General features: G+C 35.3%; 2 protein-coding genes across 3 annotated transcripts in view; one reads left to right on the top strand and one right to left on the bottom strand.

Annotated features, from left to right (window-relative positions):
• LOC120625712 (four and a half LIM domains protein 2) overlaps positions 1-19901 on the bottom strand; it is a 236785-nt gene that overhangs the window by 136331 nt on the left and 80553 nt on the right. The window contains exons 1-2 of one of the 2 annotated variants that reach the window (XM_039892864.1): positions 17347-18037; positions 15110-15195 (exon numbers count right to left, since the gene is read on the bottom strand). In XM_039892864.1, the coding sequence (XP_039748798.1) occupies positions 15110-15195; positions 17347-18012 (752 nt within the window). In that variant the 5' untranslated portion in view covers positions 18013-18037. Of the gene's footprint in view, positions 1-15109; positions 15196-17346; positions 18038-19901 lie in introns of those variants that run through there. The other variant, XM_039892867.1, reaches the window with a different exon arrangement.
• Positions 16485-16655, top strand: LOC120625684 (40S ribosomal protein S29-like). The gene has a single exon (XM_039892808.1). The coding sequence runs from the start codon at positions 16485-16487 to the stop codon at positions 16653-16655; it is 171 nt and encodes a 56-aa protein (XP_039748742.1).

Raw genomic sequence — 19901 nt, 5'->3', positions numbered from 1 at the left:
CGAGATTAATTATCCCTATTAGTAGGAGTAGACCTATTTATGACAACCCGTCCGGGGAAGTACTACAACCATGCTTCTTTCTGCCGCGAAGCAGCATTGTTACAATGCTACTTCGCGGCAACTATAATTACCGCCTACATCTTAGGTCTGTCTGTGATATTAAATACTATTAAAAAAAAAAATCACCGAAACAGTGGATTAACAATATTAACATTAGAAGTAAAAATAAACTTGTATTGCAGTTTACTAGGCTGCATAAAATTGGTTATTCATTTTATAACAAATTACCACATGAAATCCTTGAGATGTCTCCCAATGATGACAAAAAAGCTTGGGTATGAATTTTTCTAACTTCATAGCTAAACATGAACTCGACTGTGAGATGGTGGTAACAAAAAAAAACCTGGCTAATTTTGTTGTGGGCTCTTCTTAGACCAGGGCGCGTTTGGAACCCTCCTTACCTAAGTTTTAAGTTAACGAATGCAGTTATCGCCATCACTAGCATGAACGCTTCATAAGTGCCTGTGATGAGGTCTTCATGAAAAAAACATTTTAGTTTTTGATTTTTTTTTGATTTTTGAAATGTAAGCATATAAGTAGATATACAGTAAAATGTATGATTGCCGGATACGCTTTGATATCTTAATAATATGTCCTTGCTGTTATCATTTTGATTTATCTATTGAAATCGTAAAAAAACTAACGATAGCATCTTTCTTATAGGTAGTAGATATTTTGTTTCACTACAAAATCGCCTAGATAGCCTTTGACTGCAATCTCACTATAGCCATTTACGGGTATGGCATTTATGAAACCCCTAATCTCTTTCTACGCGATATCGTACCGGAACGTCATATAGCTCTTTCGTGAGGGGGTTACTAGCCACAGTCAAAACCTTCTACCAGATCAGGCCAACGGAAGACCGAACTCGGGACCTCCGATATATAAGACCACATCTACATATTCTATTCCATAGGGTATATTTCGGAGAGTGTCAAGAGATGAGAAGAGAGATGCTCAAGAACTGTTTGATCTAGTTCCCCCCTCGCCATTTTACCATCGAACATCGAATTTCAGAGGGGAGAGTTCGAAAGCACGTACTTTCGTTTTTTTTAAGTGATGTGCGGTTTAAGCAATTTCAATAGCACTTTCTGCGATGGTGAAGGAAAACATCCTGAGGAAACCTGCAACCTGCTGGTGTGCCTGCGATTTCTCTATAATGTTCATACATGCTTGTCAAGTCCACCAATCCACCCTGGACCAGGATGGTGGACTACGGCCTAAACCGTTATCTTTGTGGGAGGATGATGGTGATAAGTTGTGAACTCGAATATTATTGATTCAGAATTTAAATATGCACGATGGTGGAATTTATTATTTTTTGTATTTTTTTAATCTTATAAATTAGTGGGGCATATACAATTTTGGTACATAAGTTATTTTTGTTTATGAAAACAAAATAAAATATATTCGCATACAGACAACTCTTATTATGAAGAAGCGTAGGTAGGTACCTACTGTATAACATTTACACAAAGAATCTTTTGTTTTTGTTCAGATGACTCAGTCATGAGTCGTTGCACTTCGTTCGAAACTATCTGACTGGTCACTCTCCTACTTATTGTAGTAGAATATTTTGCAATCTGTATTAATATTATAATGAGGAAAGATTAGGTTGTTATTTGCAATTACTAAACTATGAAAATACTGAACCAGTTTTAATGATTCTTTTACCATTAAATATAGTGCTATTTTATCCAGTATCCTTTATTTTCAGTAATAATAAGACTATCGGGGTGCCGAGTTTTAATCCCAGCCCACACCTCTAACTTGTCTAAGTAATGTACGTTTTAAATAATTAAAATATCACTTCAACGGTTAAGGAAAACATGAAAATCTGCATGCCTGAGAGTTCTTTATAATGTTGGAGAAGACCCCTGCCCTGTAGTCGGCTTATAATGGAGATAAAAAAATAATTCATCAGTTATCTTAGTACCCATAACACAAGCTACGCTTACTTTAGGACTAGATGGCGTTGTGTGTATTGCCGTAGTATATATGTTTATTTGATTTATACTATCTTTATTTGCAAAATACACGTTTAACGTAAGCTGTTACATATTTAAAAAGGTTTTAAGTTACAGTGTATTGCCATACATGGCGTGCAAAATGTAAGCATAATGCAAATAATGCAACAAATGCCATTTTGTTGTCGAAACATTCATTAATCATTAACAGTATAAAAGTTCTTATTTTAACCATTTTTTGAGTTCAGATCAAAATACTGTTGTCAACACCCCACCCCATCTCCTGCGGTCGTCGCACGAGGCGATTAGCTTAGTTTATTTTTATTTCTTTTATAAACAGTAGCAAAATATAACAGATTTTCAAATAGTTAGTAGGTAATGAAAACTTTAAATACCGAAGTTTATTTATAAATAAAGTATAACACTAAACCCCATGGCTAGTATTTATGTACATAAAATACAGAAATATTTTGCGACAGACTCTTTGAAATGTCAATCATATTGAGATAACCTGTCCTCCAATCGCGAGATGCAATCTTTTACTCAACTGTGATAAGATAACCGATAAGACTTACCTATCTATGTAGCTACTTGAAATAAATAACATTTTCTTGTAGTACGTACAATACTGGATTATATTTTGCTCGATATCGATACTTAAATATTACTTATGTATGTATGTAAAATTCAAAGTCCTGACTGATTGATCATCAACGCACAGCGTAAACCACTGGGAATTTTGAAAGCAGATTTCTGTTATGATGAAACCGCACACTAAGAAAGGATTTTTGAAAATTCATACCCAAGTGGGTAAAATGGGGGTGTAAACTTTGTATGGAAGTCTCTCATTTTCTCGTTTTATCCACAAAAGTTGGTACTTTACTTTACTCATAAAGTCAAAGTCAAATATTTCATTATTTAAATAGGCACATTTATGGCACCTTTGATGCGTACATTGCATGTAAAATATAACATAGAAGTGATTTGATGGCGATAACTAAATTCGTCAACTTAAAACTAAAGCTACGAGGCGTCTAAGAAGAAGCCTACAACAAACTTAGCGGGTTTTTTTTTTTTTGTTATCAACATCTCACATTGTCACTATTAAAGAAGCAACCTGGTTAGAGCAATAATTAACACCCAAGCATTTTTATTGTTGACGTAGTCCTTAATACTATAATAGGACTTTTCTTTAAGCTTACGTTTAACACCAACTTTGAACTTTTTCGGAGATATCTCAAAGATATCAACTGGTAGTTTATTGTAAAATTCTAAACAATTTCCTTTACATCAATTAAAATTAAGTAAAGCTATGCGTGTACCACAGTTTTTAGATATTCTATCCCCAACGGGGTTAATAAAGATCAAAATACAACTCGAAAATGAGCGCACAGCCTAAACCAAGGGTTCAGAGTCATAAATATTGCAGGGTGTATTATTTATATTGTGTAGGTTCTATCTTATCCACTAAGAAAGGATATTTTAAAATTCCACCCTAAGCTTTCTTTTTTTTATGAAATGGTTAAATACTTATGGTAAAACTGTGCGTCCTACATTCAATATTTTTTGAAAATTTTAATCAGGGGACGCTTAAATATCGATAGGAAACACAATCAGATCTTTTTATCCGGATTGTTAATCCGGATTAAAGGTGTTTTTAGCCCAAAAATAAAAGGGTTCCTGCGGGATAAAGAATGAAAAACATAGACGATTTTACACCATAACTCTGTCATGTCTAAATTAACTTTAATAAAACTCCATTCATCGACGAGGCTGTATCCTCATTCTAGCAATAATGTATAAGGGTTTTATATGTATCGGACCGAAGCGTTACTTTGCGCAATTCCATGATATATTACCAAAAATTAAGTTTAATTTGTTATACTCCGCGAAAAGTAGGAGTATAGCAAATTAAAGCTTTAGAATTTTTAACAATTATTCATTGTAAAGACTACATCTTCGGTTTCGGAGCTAAAGGTGCGTACATTGTCGAAGATCTGTTTAGTGGTGATTATAAAGATTATAATTTATAAATTGCACCATACAGATTCTTCTACTGTTCGCGGAGTATTGTAAACTAAGCTTAATTTTCATAAAGGTTTTGTATATTTTTAATTGTGTGGTGATGAGTGACCTAAATCAGCTGATATTGGTGCCGGCATCCGGTCGTTATCGCACACTAAACTAAACTATGTCAATCGAATGACTGTAATACCTACAAACAATAATCGGACCACCTGTTATCAATGATTGGACTTAATAGGAGATTTCGTATTATTCTTTGTCGCAAGTCGCAACACGTGTTTTATGAATGAGCAATTCAAAAACGCCTTCTTAATTATTCTTGTTTCTTTTATTGGCTTATAAAACTATTACAGCTAAGTTCCCCGCTTAGGTTTTGTGGGCTTCTTCTTAAAAAAGTTAACTATGATTTGTATTGGCGTTATGGCGTCGAAAGAGTGCCATCTCTGGTCCCTAGATGGCGCTCTTGCGGCGCCATACAAATCATAGTTAACTTTTACGAGATCGAATAGATAAAAAATCGCGCACTCAGCACGCAGTAGGGTTAGGATGCGCACGAGATAATTATCACTACTCATTACCTCTCTCTATATTTCTACAAAAGCTTATATATAGCCATGGTTTTTCACGTTATTCGTCTCATCACGTGAAAAGCAGAGATAAATGTATTCGACTCCATGTCACCAAATCGACTGCCCGCTGGGAGTAGCCGCTTAGTCCAGCAATGGACTGTTGTATACTAGTTATTTATACAAACACGTCAGAATGTAGTAGGAAACAAAAGAAGAATGTGCTGGGATACAAAAGTCGGCCTTATCGCAAAGAAGCGATCTCTGCCAGGCAACCTTAGGATTGGGAAAACTAAAAAGAAAAACGAAAAGGTGGGGTACACTGTTTAAAACATATACATACGCATAACTTCATACTAAATACATAAACCAGACTACACAAATACAACAATTCTATATAATAAATATAAAAAATAAATATACTAACACATACTTTAACATACCATAAATACTTAAATATGAGTTAGCGTAGATAAATAAATAATACCTAGTCGCCTTTGAAAATTACCCTCATATCATATTTAAATATGCCCAGTGACATCGACTGTCGTATGTTCAATGAGAGTGCGTTCCACAATTCATTAGCTTTGACAGTGAACGAATGCTTGTAAAACTTCGTTTTGTGGAACGGAATGCTCAAAGTCAGCGTAAGATCTTAGACCGGACTGCACTCCAAGAAATTTAAACTTTTCCTTAAGAAGGAGTCTTAGGATTAAATAACATAGGTACAGTACAGAACTGAAAATACATGCAGATCCCGGCAACGGCGAATAAGGAGCCACTTAAGCTTCTGACGAAATTTGGATACATATTTGCGCAAGCCAAATATGAACTGAATAGCTAGATTTTGAAGACGCTCAAGTTTGTAAAGATAGTCCTCGCTTGCGTCCGCATAGTTGAGAATAGAGAGAAAAAGAGAATGTGCTAACATAACTTTAGTTGTAAGTCGAGATTGGAAGAATGGATCGCTGACGACACAGCGACCTAAAAGTCACAAATATACTATGATCATTTATTTTATTTCATTTTTTTGTTTTTATAATATATAGTCGTACAAAATTCGCCCACTCAGTATTTCTATTCGTTACGCTTAATTTTTAATCATAAACATAAATTAATGCTGACAATATCTCATTAGCGGTCGCAAGACATTTTTTATAATATCCCATTTTTTTATAGTTTTATTTTTTAGGAATATACTTTTTAAAACACTTTTTTTTTGCAAAGTGTTGCTCTGTTCAAAGGCGATGGTTTTCCACTTAACATTGTGGCGTCAATTATTACTATTAAATCTATACATAAATACTGCATATACTATACAATAAATTAATTTATTTTTCGTTGACAGCTGACTGGCGCAGTGGGGAGCGACCCTGCTTTCTGAGTTCAAGGCCGTGGGTTCGATTTCCACAACTGGAAAATGTTTGTGTGATGAACATAAATGTTTTCAATTCGGACTTTTTTTACCACCTACCTGGCGCAACTGTGAGGGCTGTGAATTTAAGTAGGATGTCCCGGGTTCGATTCCTGGCGGGGCAATTTGGTAATTTATAATTTCTGAGTTTTTTCTGGTCCGTTCTGACACAGACTATTTAGATTTATCTGACTAAGCGATTTAGTTTACCGTTGCGATGTCGCGTAGAAACCGATTAGGGGTATGACTACCATACTCCCTAAAAGGTTAGCCCGCTACCATCTTAGATTGCGTTATAACCACCAGGTGAGTTTGCAGTCAAGGGCTAATTAGTAGTGGAATAAAAAAAAATCTTGTAGGTTTTTAATAGGTAACCTACCTATCTTGTCTTTTGAAATTATCGCGTTCCGCAGTCAAGCGAGTGAGGACAGTAAATAATTTTGTAGTTTGTTAAACAAATGTTGCAAAAAATACGTAGGTACTAGGTATTTACTTGCAACACCAGATAACACGCGGTTCATGGCCACTATCGATCTCGACACCCACAAAAAATTTAGCAAGGAATTGTTAATAATAAGTTAGGTTGTTTTTAACAATTTAATTTCAATTGTACATATTATTTGTGAATCAAATTAGGTAGTTATATATTAAAGTTAATTTTGCTATAATCTACGCCAACTGTACAGATCTGATTTGTGTTCCGTCAGATAGGTATGTAAAAAAAATATAATCCTCATTATAAATTTACCAAAAGCCCCGCCGGGGATGGAAACCCTGACCTCCCACTAATAAGACCACTGCGCAAAGGAGGTCCTCGTATCTATTTATAGTAGGTAGATGTGACGTATAAATTGTAACCGCGATAAGGTCACCTCAGTTTATACAAAGTAGGTATGAACGTTTGAAATGCCATATTCTGTTGTAGGTAGATAATATAAGTATCTTTAATTGGTACGTCACAAACAATAATTGTTTTCAACTGTCGTCAACGAATGTTTATTACTTTAACTTTGTTGAACGCTATAAATCATGTTTTACTAGGTAGGTTCCATAATATTAAATAGGTCCTGTGTGATTTAATAGTTTAATACCAATCTTTATAAACTGTAAAAAACCTAGTACTTACAATGCCGGGAACAGTAAATCTATGTGAGATGGTGATGAATGAATGAATGAATACACTTTTATTGTACATCAAAGAAAAAAAGTACTTACAGAGATATAGGTAAATACAAATCAAGAGAGTACAATTTGGTGGAAATCGATTTCTTCCAGGCAACCAATGGTGATATATAAATGTAAGCGCTAACTTTGTTGTGAGCCAGTCTGGTCTAAGTATGAACCCACAACAAACCTCTGGTCTGACCAGTTTACTAGATTCTAGTTGCATTCTAAGTATGCCAGTTATATAAAGGCGTATTGAAGACGTTGCGCGTACTCCTAATAGGTTAGCCCGCTACCATTATAGAATTCATCTAAAGTTTAAATCACGCGAGATAACTGAAACCGCCTAGCAAACCAGACCAGAGAAAAATCACAATTTGCCCCCGCCGCACCGGGGTTATATCCATTAATAATAAATAATAAATAAATAATAAATATACTTCGACAATACACACATCGCCATCTAGCCCCAAAGTAAGCATAGCTTGTGTTATGGGTACTAAGATGACTGATGAATAATTATATGAATAATATACATAAATAGGGATAATTTTGGACCTACCAATGCATAAGTTTAAAGAATGTGTTAAAACACATTTATTACAGCGAGGTTATTATACAATTGATGAGTTTCTTAATGACAAGGTTGCTTGGAAGCATCCGCCTCCGCTTTCATCACTCACAAGATAGAAAAATGAATGTTAAAATGTAAAATGTAAATTTTTGATGTAATGTATTAGGCCTACTTGAAATAAATGAATTTTGAATTTTGAATTTTTGAATTTTGAAATACTTATAATATATATATAAACACCCAGACACTGAAGAACATTCATGTTCATCACACAAACGTTGTCCAGTTGTGGGAATCCAACCCACGGCCTACTGCGCCAATCGGCCGTCCAAAATTAATGAACTACAGATAAACTTTCAAGCAATTTGTATCTAATGTTTAACCTCTCTTAGATAATGCTAATCAGCTGAAACCAAATCTTAGAAGTAGACCATATTGACAGCTTTCAAAATGGTGCTATTCTTTCCGAGAGGGAACCTTGTAAAATAGGAAACAGGAAACACTATGTTTGCACCTGTAAATACAGTTTACTTACGAAATTAGCACCAATTTGACAAAAGGATGAATGTTTTGGTCGTGGTAGACCACTGTATGTGATAGAATATAAGTTTTTATGTCATCAATCTAGGCTTTGGAATTGGCATAACCTTATCTTATTCGTAGTATTTATACTACTGCTTAAATTTAAAATGCATATAAAAAAGTTAAGTGGTATTTGACGGTGATCTACTCGTAACTCTGATCCCACAAAGGGATGCCCAGGTATTAAAAACTGGGCTATCACCGACTTAATTCTAATCAATGATTTAAATATTTAAACATCACTTGCTTTAACAATTAAGAATGACGTCGTTAGGAAATCTGCGCGTGTGAGATTTCTCCGTAATGTTCTCAAAGACGTGTGGGGTCACAGGTCACAGTGCCACCCAACTCCACCACCCTTGTACCCTTTTTTTTGTGAGGAAATGTCTAATTTTGAAAAAAAATTATTAAAAACTAAATTTGAGGTTATGTTTATCTTTTACTACTATAGACTATAAGGAACGTCTCGCTCCGCTCCGCTCGGCTCTGAGTGGTTCTATAACGTTCTAACCTAACCTAGTTTATAAAATGCATTTTGACCTATATGGTAATTATTATCAAGTGACATAGACCTTTTTGACAGACGGACGATAGGGAACGCCTTGCTCCGCTCCGCTCGGCTCTGAGTAACTTTCTACCTAACCTAACCTAGTTTTTTAAATGCATTTTGGGCCACAAGCGGACAATAATAATGAATTAATTATTAATATCGCGTGTATGCGGGATAATTAGACCTCTTAATACGACAATGACTAAGTTTTTTTTTTAAAGTTGTAATACGAAAGTAACCTCAAAAAAATTTTATTTTCATTTTCGATTTTCACAAAAACTACGCATTTGCTCAGAAAGAGCCCTGGCCTTTTTATGTTAATTTTAATTTTTATGCAATAAATAAATAAACAAATAATAAAATTAGGTTGTCAATTTTTTAAGGTTTCTTTTATATGAAAACTAAAATATATAAGTACCACTTAGAAATACTCAGAGTTAGTTGAATATACAAACTTCTCTGAAGCGAGTTTTAGTTGTACTTTTTATGGTGTCCTAGTACACTGCTTTCAGCACTCAAGGTGTTGAATGAATCTTGCCTAAAAAAATACAATCATGGCAGTAAAAACAGGGTAAGTTACAAAAAAAATAGTAAGAGAACACAAGATAATATTAAGATTACGCGTTTATTATTAATTCTTCAGGACACTTACAATTTAACCTAGTCGCAAGATATAATCACAACAGTCAAATAGGTACACGTACACAGAATAATATAGCCGTAGTCACCAACATTACTATGAAGTCTCACAGTCCATCCGAGCGCACAGTCTAGGTTTCGCTGTTCTCAATCCGATTGGTGCGAGTTTATGATTTATATTTTACATAGCCATATCGTAAAGTAACCAAATTACACTCAAAATTACACTTAAGTATCGAGCAGGACTCAGTCTAATTTTAAAACTATCAAATATTCGTATCACATTAGATCCAATTATCACATCCAACTAAACAAACTGTAACACCAGATCATCTGTCGTCCTCAGCTATTTTGGCACATGTCACACAGTTAGCGTGCGATCGGAAATTGTTGTTGTTCAACTTCCTACGTACAGCGTGATTCCTTTCCCGCGACGGAAACTTCTGCAGCTTCTCCTGGACCTCCTCTTTGTCATTCTTAATCACACGTCTGTATATATCCGCCCACTCCATTTGCTTCAACGATAAACACATGTTCATGTGATGTGCGATGTTACACTGATATTTGAGCACGCGTCCGCCCCGCGTCAAGTGTCAGTTGACAATGACGAATGATTACGATACAGTCTGTTGATTTTGATTGTTGAATTGTTGATACCCGATGCGCCTGCGCCGCAACCTCCTGATCAAGGTTGCATTTTTTCCTTCTTCGTTTCTTAATTCGTTTTCGGTTCACTTCCACAATATACCTATCTCACAATAATACAATTTTGATATATTATCTTCAGCAAGGTTACGCAGTTTTATTCTTTCTTAATTTGCTTTCCGTTGCACCTTCCACAATACACCTAACTTCACGTCAGCCAATGTTACAAAGGAAATTGATCGCTTCTTATTACAAAACGTGTACAATTTTGGTATATTATTTTCAACAAGGTCACGCAGTTATTCTTTCTTAGTTCCTCTGGGACCTTTTCACAATATATCTTAAGTCACGTAGCCAATTTCGGGAAGAAGACCGATGGCTTTTCCGCACAACACAAGCACTTAATTGGTCTTTTATTTTCACGTAGTTTAAAAAAAAACGAGATTATTATAAGATTGATTGTTGGAAATGAATGCCAAATTTTCTTCGGCATGCGACTCGCTAGGAGTTGCTGGACGCAAGTGGCACAGATATGTGGACTGTGGAAGTCTCCACAACAGATCTTCGTCCTATGAAGTTTAACAGTTGAAGAAATGAGATTTGAACGTGGAATATTGCACGTTCGACAGCTGTCAAGCCTGAGAAGTAAATGAATAATGAAATCATCAAGCGTACCGATAAGGTTATCTTTGACCCGGATGGAGTCGGCGCAGAGTCTGGCCGATAACACAGTGATTATTCCATTTGTTTGCGTCCAATGTTTTGTTTTGTTTGTCGTTAAGAAACGAAAACAATTATTATTCTGTTCAATGTAAACATACGTTTCGGGTTAGGAACTGTATCGATAGTGCTAAATAGAACTTTTTTCAATAAAAATAATGTTTTGCAACACTTCTTTAGGACTTGTAAAATTACTTTAGTTTTAATTTTTTATATTTCAGTGCCTTGTTTCTGGATTTTTTGTGTGACAACTCGGCAGGGCATCAATGCTGTAAATAAGATTTTACATAAATTTATTTTAACGTGAAGTCAACAAATTTAAATTTGCTTTTAGAATTTCTAGCTTACTTGCCTATATGTTTTAGATTTAAGATAGTGAATTTTCTTGTAAGAGTTGATTGATTTGATATTTCTTGATGTGACTCCCGTATTGTTGGAAAGTTCTTTTGATAATACACTACCGGTCCCTCGCCTCTTCGTCCGCGTATAATTTAACCTTAAAAGATAGACACATGCTGACGAGGACTTTTATTAGAACCAAAGGTAAACAACTTTGTCATACATAATTTAATTTCTTTAACTGTTTACGCAGCGCACGAAGCGGAATCTCTCAAAAGGAAAATCACCCCGATTTTTTAAACATATCACATTGGTGCCATGATCCTATTAGTCTTAGCGTGATGATATTACCTATCATATAGCCTTCTCCAATAAATGGGCTATGCAACATTGTAAGAATGTTTCTCATCGGACCAGTAGTTCCTGAGATCATCGCGTTCGAGTAAACAAACAAACAAACTTTCCAGCTTTATATATTAGTATAAGATTATATGTATTTCTCTATAGCTCGAAAGGATAGGAAGGTACTCAATTACTATCAATAATTATGACTGATTACACTATTTTAATAATAGGAAGAATAATTAGGAACTGTTCAATGATAAGATAATAATAATTATTATGAAACAACATATAAAATAACATTTATTTAATTAGATAAATAACATTAAGGTAACAATAATTTAGTTTTGTAACTCAAATATTACTGATTGCGGTAACATCAACGTAGGTTGGAGAATGTATCAAAGAGTATGATAGGTCCTTTTTTATTCCTCTACAAGTTAAGCCTTGACTGGTCTGCAATACCACCTGAAGGTAAGTGATGACGCAATCTAATATCATACCGGGCTAACTTGTTAGGTTCGGTTGTGCTAGCAGCAGAATGGCAGTTGTATTAATACTAATAATAATCATTTATTCAGGCTAAAAATAATGGATACAATAAATACATAAATGCCGTAACCTTTGCGGAAGGGAAACCTGTTACAGAGGGTAGGTCCTTCCTGATGTTACAAAGGGTGCTATGTTTTATGAAATCTACATATTATTACAATTTAAAAGCTAAAACATAAGAAAATAAAATAAAGTTTTTAGGTCAGTATCGGGCATTTAGGGTGTGTGCGTGTGTGTGTTTGTGCGTGTGTGCGTGTGTGTGTTTGTGGGTGTGTGTGTGATGTGTGTGTGTGCGTGTGTGCGTGGGTGTGTGTGGGTGTGTGTGTGTATGTGGGTGTGCGTGAGTGCGTAAATGAGTTTGCATGTGGATATTAGCCATACTTTTACAGTCGCGTTGACGCTAAAAGGTTTGACAGCATTTACTTGTTTGTGGCGTAGTATTGAGTAACGGCTAAGGCCTCCCAAAAAAACAGGTAAAAAAGCGGTGATAGCGCAGTGGGTAGGAGCTCGACTCACTTCGGGGGGCCGAGTTCGAATCCCAGCACGCACGTCCAACAACTTTTTTAAGTTGTGTGTGTAAGTTATTGAAATATCACCTGCTTCAATGGTAAAGCAACACATCGTGAGGAAACCTGCATGCCTGAGAGATCTACATGATGTTCTCAAAGGTATGTTGAGTCAACCAATCCGCACTGGGCCTGCGTGTTGGACTACGGCCTTAACCACTTTTCATTGTAGACCCGTGTCCCGTAGTGGGCCGGTAATGGATACGATAAGGCCTCCCAGCAGACCAGACCAGAGAAAATTAAGTGAAACCGAAGTCCAAACCAATAGCACAAGCCCGTTACCTAATCCGCACTGGAGCAGCGTAACGCGTCGAAGAATAGTTAGTCGTAGTTAAGATCAAATTTTTTCATACAATACCTGTTAGATAGAATTAAGATACCATAGCCACAGTAGACAACGTGTAACAGAATTATGAAATAATATACAAGGATGCGTAAGGATATTTCATAAGGATATATTTTATTTTTATATTTTATATACATATTTTTCATACAAAAGAATTCAAAACGTTCTAAGTGTTTACTTATGACAACCCTAATGAAGATAAAAGACCGCGACGTGTATGCATAGTACCTACGCTACGCGACGCGTACCTTATAAAGTGACAGGAGTCACATGATTTTGTATGTAATTTCTTTTAGTAAAAACTATGGCATTGGTTTAATAAAAAAAATACTAGGTTTGGGTTTCACAGACAGAACATAATGTACCCCTAAAGCTAGTAAAGTATTATTTCGGTTTTCATTTACACGTTGTATAAGCTAGGTTTTATATTTAGTGTGCCATAGTAACGCAGTTTATAACGTGATATTATGTAAAAGGTTGTATAACCTCGTAATATGCTAACCTCAATAAAATAACCTGCTAGTAGTGGATACGACAGTAGGCCAACGACCTCACGGTTTCCCTGTGTACGGCGCATTATCCACGTTAGGTTCAAAAATGTTAAGAAATAATATCATATAATATCACATATCTATTGAGAAGATTTATTATAATTTTATCGTTTATCTTACGAGGAGACGTCAAAGCTACAGATCTTCATAACCAAAACTTTGTTTTATACGTTCGCAAAAAAAAAAAAAAACGAGGTCCCTGTAACATGTCATTCATTCAATGTGGTCTTGGACAGCAATTCTCAATGGGATCTATTCCATGACGGGTGGACAGCATTGTTCCGTGAATTGTTGAGATACTCTGAGAATACCAAACGGCCTATACTTCAATATTGCAGAGTATCAGTATAGTACACTATATTTATATCATGTCTTTTATAATGTTTAATGTCATCTTTCATTGATTTCTCTCATAGTTATCTATAAATTATGTTACTGTAAGTGGCTCTGCCGTACTAACAAGATAAATAAATAAATCTTTATCGATAATTTTAATACCAAGAGTTCACCAATAAAAGTTTATGACCAAATTATCTAAATACGAAATGAATTTCATAAATCTTTACTAGCAAATTTTTTGGTATCGTTGGCCAAATAAAAAAGGAAACCGCTCGTCTATTTCCTTAGATATAGGTTAACTTTTTCACTGTGTGGTTGAGTTTAAAAACAGCAAAAATACCTGGAAAGCTTTTTCAAAAGTTTCATCTTTGGTTTTTTTCCCTGCAAGTGTGTAGAAAAATTTCGTATGCAACAAGTGTGCAGCAATCACTACACTCTTAATTCTTTTCGAGTCTCCTGAGATGATGGAATAAAGGCCTATAATGTAATGACCAATCCAACACACTAGTGTCATAATGATAGCACACTAGTTCTATTATAAATATGCAAATTTGTTTAATCATTTCGGTACATAGCTCATTTGTTTATGTATAAGAGCACTAAGAACATACATATTATACGTTTTTTAATATGGCACACACACAATAGCATGCACTGATATTATCTCATTTAATTTATTTATGTCTAAACACAGTCACGAGGCCCTATCAGGGTTATCACAATTGAAATTAGTCTTAGAATTTTGATTGATAATGGTGTACTTAAATTAAATAAAAGACAAAAACCCACAGTTTTAAAATAAACTTTACGACTAAAAAGTAACCACAAAGATTGTTTACGTTGTAAGACAAGTATCTAAAAAAAAAACCGACTTCAACATACGCCTAGGAACTAAAAAGCAAAAAATTATAGGCAAAAATTTGCTTCTTTGGGTTACATTATTGTTGTTCTTTTATTAACAGCTCGACCGATTTGGATAAAATGGGTCCACCTGGAAAGTATGCCCTTGAAAACAAAAGAAGAATTTTTCAAAACGGTTTAGGTGTCTTCGAGTAATCGGGTAGCATACATAAAAAAAAGAAAGTAAGAATACATAAATTATATAAGTCGCGTAAATTTCGATTACATGTCAGAGTACTTAGTCACTATTAAAAGATAGCTAGCTTACCTCCAAGGGTGAGAAATAAAGCCAGGACAAAGTTCCGGACAGTTGTCGCATGGACGCCCCTCTGAGACTTCCTTTATCCTGACGCCCTGCAAACAAAGGAAAACAAAATTAGACTTATAAAGGAAAGTTCTCGACTCAGCTGGCTAATTGTTCCTTAGGTCGAGTTTCAATACCGTCATCATCCGCGGTCCCTCGCGAGTTAACCTTAAAAGATAGAAGTAGATATGCTGTCGCGGACTTTTTTTTAGAAAATTTTAAGTGGAATAACTTTGTCATATTAGCGAAACTTAAACCGTTTACGCAGCACAGCGGAAGCTCCGAAAAGGTTAAAAAACCCCTATGTTCAAACATTATTTATTGGTGCTATGCATCTATTGGGCTCAGCGTGATTATAGCCAATATCGTTTCTCGATAAATGAGCTTTCCAACACTAAAACAGTTTTTCAAATCGGACCATTAGTTTCTGAGATCAACGCGTTCAAGTAAACCAACAAACAAACAAACAAACAAACTCTTCAGCTTTAGTACTTTTATTTTAGATTGACATCATTGTCAATTTTCTGACACTTTCAGCTCTAGTAAGTTTGACTGACACTTAGGATTTCTTGACAGAAACACCCGATACATAACAGGAACGGGGCCAACCCGGAAGTCGAACTAGTACTTCGTGATTCGTAGTCAAACATGACCACTTTGCCAATTTTAGTTTTTTTTTTAATTCATTTCGTTTATTTGCAGATTGGTTTTACAATGTTGGTAGATGAAATATTAGGAACAATTCAATTCGCCTTACATAGCATGCAAAAAATATATGTTCTTACACTAATTTCTTCTTTTTATAATAATACTAGCTTAAATCCAATAATCGTCATAAAAAATAAGTATCAAATTTCAAGACTGCCATTAAAATTAAAAAGATTAACCGATTTTATTTCTGATCATTTCTAAACTCAAGTGCTGGTATAATCTACTATTAGATATTCAGGTCAAATTATAATATCAATAAAAACGCCGAACTATAATTTGTGTCTTGGATGGTATAGTAACAAGACTGACTATATACTATTAGATACTTCAATGGCCGTACGAAGTGAAGTCAAATTGCACTTTGTTATTTTACATAAACACTACACCCGCATTAATTATGATTTGAACTCCCTTTGGGGGACCGATTTCTACCCCTGGAACGCACGATGTTATGTGCGTTTTTAAATCATTCAATTAAATATCATGTCAAAGCTGAAGTAAAGAAACATCGTGATAAAACAAACACGCCTGAGAGTAAATTATAATGTTCTCAAAGTCGCGTGGAGTCTACCAAAACGCCATTTTGTACATTTCTGTACGATTATTTGGTGAAAACCAAGTAATAAAGATGGGTCAGCCAAACATTTGGTTCTCGCACCCGCGTAGATACGGACAGGGATCGCGTTCGTGCCGAGTCTGCTCATATCGTCATGGTCTTATTCGTAAATATGGTCTGAACATCTCAACTCTCTCACTATACGCACACGATATTGGATTCAAAAAGCCTTTATTAAAATAAATAAATAAATATACTACGACAATACACACATCGCCACCTAGCCCCAAAGTAAGCATAGCTTGTGTTATGGGTACTAAGATGACTGATGAATATTTTTATGAATAATATACATAAATACTTAGAATATAAATATAAACATTCATGCTCATCACACAAACATTTTCCAATTGTGGGAATCGAACCCACGGCCTTGGACTCAGAAAGCAGGGTCAGTGCAAACTGCGCCGATCGGCCGTCGGTTTATTATTAGGTTAATCCGCATCTAGCAAGCGCGACTCTCTGAAACCCTTCTCATTCTGAGCGACCCTGTGGTGGTCGGTAATGGGTGATGAGGATAATGAGCGCATAGAATTAAAAACATACAGAACCCTCATACAGCCATTATTGCATTGTGTCCCAAAACAGTGATAATGTCCCACGCACGTCTCACTTCAAAGTCACATTTTTTTATTTTTTTTTTTCTCATTTTATGGTAAACGTTTAGAAAGTTAGAGGTAACGATTACTGCCAACTGCTAAATGGAATGAAGTGATTAACCGGCTGTTACGGAAACACTAATAATATTAGTCGTGTACACGATTTCTGTATGTTCTTAATTCTGTGAATGAGCGTTAATCATTAGTTCTGGTAATCTTCAGACTGCCTAGTAATTAAATTAATGTTTTTTAAAATCATTAACATTGTTAAGTACCATTAGTTTGTTTAACGCATCGATGTAACATCCATTCAATCCATCGTTCAAATTCCAAATATCTTCATCACATTCAACGTTAGATGCATCAGATAGTTTAGCTTCCTCAGAATCGCATTCACTGTAACTGTCAGAGGTTGTTTCACTGTCGCGTCTATTACCGAACAGTTTAAATATACCCCTCTTCTCAACCCAAGATTCAGCCACTTCTTCCTTCATACTATTTGTTTTCTTATGCTTCTTATGAATTTTGAAAGGCACTTGTTTCAACTTTGGATGTGCTGTACACGGTTTCGGTTTTTCGGCTTTCTTGTACAATTTTTCATAATCCTCTTCCGTTACTCCACAATGGTATAGAAGGTAGTCTTTTCTGATCTGTTCCCTGCCAGCTAGATCCCTCCAGCATGTTTCTTTCTCTTTTACTCCTAAATAATAGTCTAAATCTCGTTCACCCAAATCACTGTGGTTATCATCGTCGCCAACTTCATCACCATTGACTCCAGGTTGATCATTCCCCAGATTGCCTTCAGCTATTCTAGCTAAAAGATGGTACTTTCGTGTGTTCGGCATCTTTTTCAACAAACTCACTGTGTTGGTCGCAAGGAATTTTGTGGTTCTTCTATAAACTGACGCAACCGACTCCCTTCTACGTTTCAGGTTGTACATGTTTCTTCTCTTTGATGAGCTGAGATTAAAAAATGCCTTTATTAATAGCAGAAAGTTCTTCAAGTTCATGTCAGTCTTCGTACATGTTTTCACTATTTATTTCATTCAATAAAATACCATAGCCTTTTTTTTTGTAGATTATAAAATTAATATTTAATACGTAGATTTATGTTCAAATAATTTTTATATTTAGGTATTTCTTCTATATTTGGATCAAGATGTTATTTTAATTAGTTAGTTAAAGATTTTATAACTTTAGTACGTCTACAACGTTATGTGTACAAATCAGTATGTAACCCTTTTTTCAATCATGTGCACACAGTACACACATACGTGTGTACTGTGTGCACATGTGTGTGTATGTGTGTGTATGAGTGTGTTTTTGTATATGTGTATTAGGGTGCGTGTGCGCGTGCTATGTGAGTGTGTGCGTGCGTGTCTGTATGCGTGTGTGTCTTGCTGTTACCGTTATCCTCAAAACTACTAGCACCTATTTTGATGCAGTTTTTTCGCGAACTCAGGTTCCTAGACACGTTTTTTGCTAAGTGCGTATGCCATGAGGAACGCACAAGTTTAGGTTTTATTTTGATTATTTTTGACTACTAACTATCTGTTACTTAGATATGTACCGGTATATAAGGTTGTTTTTCGTGGTATATTATTTTCACGTGAGATATAGGTACGCTTATTATATTTACACAAATGCAAACGTTTGTCTATACACTGCACTACTAAAACCAAGGGTTAAACTTCATGAGATAAAAGGACTATACCACGCTATAGCTCAACCAAACAAGGGAAATATATGGAGGGTAGTTCACGTTCCGATGACCGCGGGGAACTAGCCCACCTTTTTATAGTTACGATTCAATTGCGAAAGTGACGTGATAATGGTCACCTGTTTGTGGGCGTTAGAGCTTCACTCGCCAATTGTATCTCGACCCCCAATCACTAACAATCATTCGTCGATTTGTAAAGAAAAGAAAAGGTCTTGGCATAGTGGTTTTTACAGGCGTGGGTGTGGACTCTTTACGATCATGCAAACAATAGGGCTGAATGTGTCCATCGTAAATGGCTTGACAAATTGCAACACCCTTGGGCAAAATTGCTTGTTAGGTCCCTTGTTAGTAGTAGCGAATTACCTTAACTTATAGCTTTCATTTCCAAATAATTAATCTTAAACTAAAATAATGGGTTTGTATCAATTGAAGAGATAAAATCTTTTTAGTTACGAAAGTGCCCTGTAAAACAGATATAAAATTATTAGTTACAATAAAGCTTACACAAAATTTTTCTGTATAGTAACGCCATCTATTTGAATTAGAGTGCACTTCCTTCTATCATCCACTGTGCACTGTACTAGAATGTTTCAAAGTTATAAATTTAGAACAGAACCATAGTAACGTGGCGCCATCTAGCGACGAATAGCTTTACTAAAGTACTTTGATTTTTGACATTAAAATATGTTAATATACGTCAAATCTCTCTTCAGAGAAGATTAATATTATTATGTTGAATTTAAATTCTATATGCAACGCAACACCTTACAGATTCGTTTAACTATGCTCTGATATCGGAGTGCCCTCAGGAGCAACCTTTACATCCAAAGGATTCTATATTTGTAACATATGTTAATCAGACTGATACCTACTTACCAATAGAAAACTAGCTTTTGCTCGCGACTCCAAGCGAATTTGTTTCGAAATGTATTTTAAAAAAATCGCTTGAACCTATTCCTTTACTAAAAAGTATTCTCCGCGTGGGGCGGGGCTCACATATATTTACTAGTTTCTCGTCTTATTTCTATGAGATAATAGAAATTGCTTAGCCATTATTTACTCGTCATAGCTCAGTGGGTAGGACTTCGACTTCACTTTCGGGGAAGCTGA

The sequence above is a fragment of the Pararge aegeria genome, chromosome 8 (assembly GCF_905163445.1).
Source record: "Pararge aegeria chromosome 8, ilParAegt1.1, whole genome shotgun sequence".
Classification (NCBI taxonomy): domain Eukaryota; kingdom Metazoa; phylum Arthropoda; class Insecta; order Lepidoptera; family Nymphalidae; genus Pararge; species Pararge aegeria.
Note: the sequence above shows the minus strand (reverse complement) of the source record. Positions and strands in the feature narration are given on the sequence as shown.